The 9,061-nt window shown below is 34.8% G+C and overlaps 1 protein-coding gene across 1 annotated transcript; it reads left to right on the forward strand.

Annotated features, from left to right (window-relative positions):
* Positions 1 to 556: 556 nt before the first annotated feature.
* LOC108073881 (uncharacterized) lies at positions 557 to 1,721 on the forward strand. The gene has a single exon (XM_017165665.3). It carries the CDS (start codon positions 692 to 694, stop codon positions 1,661 to 1,663), a length of 972 nt encoding a protein of 323 aa, XP_017021154.1. The 5' UTR covers positions 557 to 691; the 3' UTR covers positions 1,664 to 1,721.
* The last annotated feature ends 7,340 nt before the right edge of the window (positions 1,722 to 9,061 follow it).

The following is a 9,061-nucleotide window of genomic DNA, read 5'->3' on the forward strand; positions in this document are numbered from 1 at the left end:
ACAAAAGAAAAAAACACTAAATTAAACTGGCAAACAAAGTCTAGACTTTTAAATAGTTTAAATTATATATAGTAAAAATTCAGAGGTATTATTAGTTTAAAAAATTATTTATATTTTCCCTCAAACATTTTAAGTTTCAAATTATAAGAAAAAAAAGGAAAATATCTTCGGGAAGCCGAAATTTGTATACCCTGCAGTTTGACACCAGATCATAACATCGAATCAAAAATGTATCATAATTAAGCCAAAAATGCATTAATTTTAATTCGGAAAGCGGCACTTTATTAGATTTTATTAGGCTAAAACAACTGCATACTAAACTTAAAAATTTAAAAAAATCAAAAATTATGTCCATTTTTGAGAATTTTAATGATGTAACCCCTTATAAATTTTTTGAAAAAAATTAAAAAAAAATTTTTCCTTCCCAACATGATTAGAAAGATTCCCCTGTTGATGCTGATCAATAATATATATGATTTATAGGTTCGGAAATGGCTCCTTCACTGCTTTGCAAGCTTCTGACTAAAATTTAATACCCTGCAAATACCACTTACCTTAGTTCCTTACTTCAAAAAACCCCCTAAACAGTTTTCCCCATCCAAATCAACCAAAAAGCAGACACGGGTATAAGCACTATTTCTGAAATAAATTATATATTTTCTTGTTTCCGTTGACCCCTGACTTTGACAAGATGTCCAAGTCAGCACGGGGTTCCAGGCCAAAGCTGCCTTTTCCAAGCTCACCGTCCGCATCTTCAATTTCCGGCGGAAAACCGAATCAAGGCCTGGAGGCCATGTTGCATGTCACTCAGGTGCACACCAGCTGTGCGGATGAAGGTGATTTCTATTACTACCCAGGTGGAGGAGAAAAATCCCAGTCTGAACTATCAATGGAGGTCAAGACTCCAGATCTGGAGGCTGAGGTGCCCCTGAAACCGCCATTTGTGGCCTTGGTGAGCAATCTGCCCATGGAGTGCTATGAACGGGAGCTGAGCCAAGTGTTTTCCAATTTTTCGATTCGTACTTTGACTGTTCCCAGGAAGGGTAAGCGTCCCAAGGCATTTGCTTACCTGGAAATGAACTCTCGGGAGGAGTTGATCCGTCTGCTCCAACTGGAGAAGCTCAAGTGTCGTGGACGCTTGCTTTCAATCAAATTGTGTCCAGATCCGGAGAAGATTCCCAGTGGTGGAATGAAGCCAGGAGAAAGGGGAGGAGGAGGAGGTGTATATGGAGGACTTTATGGAGAACTAGGATTCGAGAGAGTCGGAGGAGTTGCAGGAGTTTATGGAGGAGCATCTGCTGGAGCTGGGGATGCCCCTTTTACTCCTTTATCAATCAGTGATTACGATTCTACTTCTGCCCATTATGCAGCCAGTGTGAGTGACCTTAACGCAGAAGAACCTCCATCCAGTCCAGTAGAATCCCCTCGGGCAATGGGCAGTGAGTCATCTATCTATAACATGGAAATACCCATTCGCCGAAAGCCCAGCACTATAGACGAACTCGAACGTCGCATGGATATTCGTTTACAAAAACTGGCCGAGTTCGAGAATGCTCAGTCGGAGAGAGAGCAGAGCTCGCAGATGGATGATGATCAGGAGGATATCTACAGCGTGTCCTGGACTGATATACTCAACGAGGCCAGAAAGAGCGAGCAATTGTAGTTGATGTTTGTTTCCAAAATTTTAATTAAAATTAAATGAACTATTTGAAGTATCTATAGATACTTTAGTGTCTTTAATTTTTAAGTTAATTATCTAATTTTATATTTAAACATTTAACCAATCTGCAGCAAGTTTTCAGGAGTAGTATAGCCCCAAACTGTAGCTAATTAAAGATTTTGAAATGTTGTTAATGAGCAGTCAAAGCTTCGACGCCTAGCCCCTTGGCAACAGCTGCAGGTTTTCAGGCCCAAAAAAAAAAACCCAAAAACCAAAATTAAGAGAAAACAATTTATCAACAATATTGACTAAAAGCTGTCAACTGAATTAATTTAAACTGATTTATTAATGTGGCGACAGTTGGGCGGTCGATCGAACCGCTGACGTCCGTCGACGACGCTGATGATGATGATGATGGTGACTCCGATTTCGGCCCCTCCCCTCGTTCCCTTTGAACTCCTCCAAAAAACAAAGAGCCAAAAACAATCCGGTAAGCATACGCTAATTGACCAACTAATTAGCGCATTTAATGGCCAGCATATATATATATATCTGTATAGTATATATGTATATAGAGACACTTGATGTGTTTGGATGAAACACGGTCACCGAAACAAGAAAGACAGACTTGCTAATGAAATTAACGTAGCGTGGTTAACAGTTTTGCCAAATTTGGAAAATTGTTTTCATCAAATCGTTGTTGGATTTCCAGTTCTTCTTTTTCTATCCACCATGCATTATCTTTATTATTTTATTTCTGTGTTAATTCACTTTGCAGTTAATGAGTCCGGCCCCTTTGAAGCACGATTTTTTTGCCAGCGGAAAATTACTCATAGGCTTAGACACTTTGGCTTTCAAGAAAAACAACAAAGCGCATTGATTTAGGAAAATTATGGAAAATTCAGAGATTGTAAATAGGTGGGTTGGTATTAATAGGGGAAAAGTTTTTGATTAGCTGAGATTTGTTTGGAGTTATAAAAAGGTTCTTGAGAAAGTGTGAATTAAATTGATGGTTAAACTAAGGAAATTCTTGGGGAATATTTATTTTGAATTTAAAACTAATTAAGTCATAAAATATATGGTTAATTAGGTTGTAAGTTTAATTGTTTTTATTGTAGAAATTTATCTTCTATAAATTTATTTAGATTTTTTACTCAAAGACCTTAGGTATCCCTCTAAAATCTTCTTAAAACAAGAAAGGAAGCTAAATTCGGCACGCCGAAGTTTGTATACCCTTGCAGATATTATTTCATTAAATTTTACCTATACTTATTATGTTGAGAGTTTGACAGTTACAGCTTTACATTCCCAGTTTTACATTTTCTCTACTTCTGCCGATCGGTTTATATGGCAGCTATATGATATAGTTGTCCGATTTTCATGAAATTTATACCAAAATTTTGAACTAATAAAATTAGCTTACATCTCATAGAAGATAAAAATAGGTTGAAAAACAACGAAGTTATAATTATTTTCTATTAATTTCTCGACTGTTCCTATGGCAGCTATATCATATATTCGTCCGATTTTCATAAAATTTTTACCAAAATTCTGGAATAATATAGAATGGCAATATCTAAAAAATGGTGCAAAAATGTTGAAAAACAGCAAAGTTATAATTTTTTTTCTAAAAATTTATCGAACATTTGTATGGCAGCTATATGATATAGTCGTCCGATCCGGCCCGTTCCGACATATATAGCAGTGAGAGTATATAGTAGACTATATGCAAAGTTTCATTCAGATAGCTTTAAAACTGAGGGACTAGTTTGCGTAGAAACGGACAGACGGACGGACGGACAGACGGACAGACGGACGGACAGACGGACAGACGGACAGACGGACATGGTTAGATCGACTCGGCTGTTGATGCTGATCAATAATATATATACTTTATAGGGTCGGAAAGGTCTCCTTCACTGCGTTGCAAACTTCTGACTGAAATTATAATACCCTGCAAGGGTATAAATATTCAATAAAACTTTGTATATAAGTATTAATTATTTTTATTCCTTAGCTATTTCTTATCCTATATAATAGCTAAATTTATATATATATTTCCGCATTTTGTCCTTTTTGTTGCTTCAATTTATCGACTAATTGCTTGGGGTCGCTTCAATTAGACTCTGGCAGTTCCTCTAACAATTTGGCCAGTTGCACATAAAATGTCTGTCGATGGGTTTTCTTTTTTCTCCTAACCAACCCCCCTCCCCCAATCTAGCATTTTCCATTTCCCAGCTCCCCCAGCTCTCGTTTCAACACTCGACCTCTGTCTCTTCTCATTAACTCAACGGTGCGGACAGCCCTCTCGAATTTGGTCAGAATCGTGGCCAGAGCCGCATTGCCACTGTCAGGCTTTGTTTTTACACAGAGAGAAAAAATTAGAAAATTTAATAACATATAAACAAGGTGTGTATATACAAAAAAATATACAAAATATATATAAATTATAAAGAATTTCTTAGTTAAAAATGTATTCCTTTACTTCTCGATCTTTTTCTTCAATTCCCTTTAATTTTTCTCTGTGTTTTCATTCAAGTCCCAGGCCAGAAGCCAGGAGCCACGTCCGGAATGCGGAATGTTCTGGCCATTGCCGTTGCCAATTTCCGGAAAATGGCAATGGGCATCAGCAGCAGCAGCAGCGGCAGCAGCAGCAGCGGCAGCAGCAACGATGGCGTTGGCCGTTGGGCGTAAATTAAAATTAAATTCAAATGGAAAAGTGTCGTCGCCGCGACCTGGAGTCCTAGCTGGGAGTCAGAGTCAGAGTCCTGGCCATTGGCCATTGGCACGTCTGTCGGTTTATGCAACATTTTAGCAATTATATTCGCGTCGAGCGACATTACAACGGCAATTACACGCAGGAGCCGCAGAACATGCCCGTGGGCGAATGACTATGACTGGGAAGAGAGAGAGATTCCTCCTCCTGCTCCGTCTGGCGCTTTGGCATTCCCGGCATCCCTGTCATCGTCACGTGGAGCAGCAACGTGATCAACTGACGCACGGCTCTGATGGACGACAGTTGCCGCCGCAATGGGTCCCTGTCAGTGGCAGTGGCAGGCTGGGTGACTGACTCCGATGACAGGACACGAAGTGCAAGGCAAAAAATGTTCATGTAATAACATAAACGACGACAAAGAGATCTACTTTTTGGGGAGAAGTATAAACTTAAGAAGAAGGAGAGGTTAAAGTAATATTTAATTGTATTTAAAAGTGAGTAAATTATATTAGGAAAATATTTTATATTTCATTAAATTTGAATTTATTTATTAAACATTAAATAATAGTTCCCAAGAAAAAGAATCTCTTTAATTTATAATTTTCTTAAATATTTTATATATTTTTATTTAATAAGAGTATTTAAATCAAGGCTTTTTGAAATATACTATAATATTCGCCTGGCTTTGTGGGTGTTTCTACGGGTTGTGGTGGTTTGGGTAAATGAAATAAAATAAATGTATGAAAGCAATAACCGACCGACATTACATAAAAATCTACTTGGCCAGGACACATAATTTGTGTGTGTGCGACGTGGGCCTATTTAGGCGGTTCTATGTGTGTGTATGTGTGTGTGTGCGATGTGTGCGGAATATGGCCGACACTTCCGTTCGACATGTTGCACATGTTGCTCCCGTTTCCGCTGGGCACAAACTCACCTCATCTAGCCCACCTCCAAATCACTGGGAGAAAAAATGGGAAAGAAAATATAAAATATTAAATAATTAATAAATAAAATATATTTAATAATTAATATAAAATCTGTTGCCTTAAAATAGGATTACCAAAAATTTAATAGCTAATAAATAAAATAATAAAAATAAAAACACTACATTATTTAAAATATTAAATATTTTTTATGAAATCTGTGGCCTTAAAAAATATTTCATATTTAAAAAAATTTATAGAAATTAGAAGAAGAATTAGAATAGAAGCAATCTTAATAAACACATAAATAAATATTTAAAGAAAGTGGTTTTGTTTGTAAATTAATAAAGATTTAATAATATTTAAAAAAACTAGGTTAAAAAAGGATTTAAAATTATATAAAAAATATATAAATTAATATAAAAATTTAGCCTGAAAGCAAGAATACAAAACACATGAAATCAAGTTGTTTACCCATTAATAAACACATAAATAAATATTTAAATTAATATAAATTTAATAAAATAATTTATATATTTAAGGTTAAAGGAGAAATTTAAATTTATATAATAAATATATTAATTATTTTGAAAATTTAACCTGATTAAAGAAAGTAACAAAAGCAAAACTCTACTTTAAAATCACGAAATCAACTTGTTTACCCATTAAAAAAATATAATAAATTCCCGAGACTTTTCTCAGTGCATTAACCAACATAAAATACAATATACGAGGACCGCCCTGTATACAAACATATATAAATATATATATATATAATATTGTTCTTGTTTTTGTTGTCGCTTGTGATGTTCCTGTAGTTGTTATTGTTGGTCACGCATGGTGTTCCTGTCGCTTGCTGTTTTTATTGCCCGAGCTTCCTGCCGTTCGCTTGTTTCATAATTAATATCCTTTCACACATTATTATAACGGAAATGAGTGGGGATATTTTTATTTTATTTATACACACACACACACACACTCCTTTTTCCATGTGTACGTGTGTGTATGTCCTGCGGTTGGGCAGCCCCAGGAGCTTGTTAAGCATTTTATGCGTTTGGTTTTTCATAAATTTCATTCCGACACAAACCCCAAACAAGGAGTGTGTAATTAAAAGCTCATGAAAAGTGATTAAAAAGTGAGTTGCGGCCAGGCTCGGTGCCATATATTAAATGGTTTTCCCTCCCCATAAAGTTGTCAAAACAATGCCAAACAAAAAAAACCTACAAAAAAAAAAAGAAGAACTAAGGGAAAATAAAATATTAAAATGTAAGCTTTAAGTGGGTACTATAAATTGAAATTTGTTAAATTATCAAGAACATCTGTGGCTATCGAACTAATCAAGAAAACCCCAATGCCATCTGGCTGAACCATTTACTTGGTTTTCTCATGGATATATCAAACTGGTTTTTCCCCAATTTCCGTCAATCAAGAAAACAAGCAAAGTATTTTAACACGAATTGGGCTTTAACAAATGACCACCAATCAACTAACAGGTTTGAATACAATTTTCGATTTACAAGGGCGGTTGACTCTTATCAGAGAAGTAAGGGGAGTGAGTATTACACTGAGAAAAAATATAGAAAATTTAAATAGATTTTATTAAATAGTTTAAACCTTTTTTTAGATGAATAACCATTTCAAGAAAGTATAAACCAACTGTTTTTGTAAATATTGTATATATTTTTGATATATACTATTTTTTTTTGTATATCTATTTTTTACAGTGCTCGATGTATCCTAACTATATCCTGATTGCTTGACCAGTTGAAGTGATTGATCTCCTGGCCTTTCAATTCACCGCAACCGCAACAGCAACATTTCCTGAAGTTTCACCCAAGTTCCCTGGGCTGACTCATAGACCTACTAGATGGAGACCCATGACGCATTTTGTGGTTACTTCCGAAGAAGAAGAAGTAGGAACTAGCATTTAAGGATTAGCATTTAAGAACGTATTTATGGTATGCATAAAGATATTTAAAGTGTCCTGCTGCTGCTGCTGGCAGGCTCTTCGGGCGATAACCCGCTTACACGCATGTCCCCCTGCCAAGGATGACGCATGACTTAATGCTGCGGATTTGGGGCAGTTTGGGGAGTTGGTCTCCTCCGGATACGTATCCTGTGACAGAACTATCGCACATGCAGGCAGGCGCACGAAACGGAACGCATGAGTGGCATTCCCGCGTCATTTCCATACGCGACCACTTCGCTCGATTCGCGTGTTGCGTGCAATTTGCGTGTAATTCTTGAAAATTCTGAAGGGAAATGAGAGCGGACATGGGGCAGGGGGTATTGGGTGATGGGTGGTGAATGTAAACTGCAGCCGTGTCCTTTTTGCCGTGCGTGTGTGTGTCTGTGTGTCATCGCTACGCGCGCGGCACATAAATCATAAGCAACAACGACGCAAACTGCGTCGCTGGAAACAAACAGGCGGCAAACGAAAAACGGCAGCAAAAAAGGAGTTACTGACTTTGTCTTTTGGGAGTTTATAGAACCTAGGATACCTCTTGATTTGAGTTAAGTTTTAAGAGGAAAATTAGGGTCAATATTTTATTTTGAATTTTTTAAGACAAATTTAAAGACTTTTGAACTTAAGTGTTATAAATGCTATTTAATTTAGGAAAAAATTAAAATATTGTTGGTTATAAATATACAAAAATTATTTAAATAAAGATATGTAAGTCAATGTCTTAAATGGACTTATAAGAATTTTTTAAGAATTTTTAAACTTTAAATTTAAGTCAGAAGCTTGAAAACCTGTGAAGAACTCATTTCCCACCCTATAAACCATATATATTCTTGATCAGCATTAACAGGCGAATCTTTCTAGCCATATCCAACAGAAAATAATTTTTAAGCCATTTTTTTTAAATTTTATAAGGGGTTACATCATTAAAATTCTCAAAAATGGTTTAAAATTTAGATTTTTTTAAATTTTAAATTGAGTATGCAGATTTTTTAACCCACAAAAAACGAACAAGGAAAAGCTTTCCGAATTGAATTTGATAATTTTTTGGCTTAGTTATGATATTTTTAAACTTTGATTTGTTCAACAAATTTTCACTTTAAACAAATTTACAAAAAAATCAATAACAAAAAATCAAAAGTTATAAAATTTCAAATGTTAATGTTAATTCTAAAAAAAAGAAAAAAATATAATTTTTATTTTAATTATTTGTATTATTATTTAAATTATTTTTTAAAGCCATAATATTTAATATTAAATATATTAAATAATAATATAATAATTTAAATGGAAATTATATTTTCTTTTCTATTTTTAGAACTATCACTTTTTTCCGATTTAATATTCTTAGTCTTCATAATTTATTATTATATATATTAAATTAATATTATTTAATATTCAGTGTTTTTATTATTTAAATTATATATATTACATTTTTATTAAAATAAATACTATTAGACTTTCTTAAAATACAAAATAAACTGTACCAAAAACCCTTTTAAAAACTCCCATATTTTCTGCTAAACTTTTAAGCCAAATCGATTTCCCCTTCGGTGAAAAATAAAATAAGAAAACACTTAAAAAATATTCCCGCCTTATCGACATAAAAACATAAAAAAGAAAAGCCAAAGAAGCCACCTAAAAAATATAAATCAAACAATTATTGCATTTAAGGGCATATACCCTTTTAGGCCAACGAGAGTGGAGGGTATAAGGCAAAAAAGGAAGCCAAAGTGAATTGCGTAATTTATGCTGCGCACAGGACGCCGCACAAGGAGCGGAAGGAGCGGAAGGGG

Source organism: Drosophila kikkawai, chromosome 3L (genome assembly GCF_030179895.1).
Source record: "Drosophila kikkawai strain 14028-0561.14 chromosome 3L, DkikHiC1v2, whole genome shotgun sequence".
In the NCBI taxonomy this organism is placed as follows: Eukaryota; Metazoa; Arthropoda; class Insecta; order Diptera; family Drosophilidae; genus Drosophila; species Drosophila kikkawai.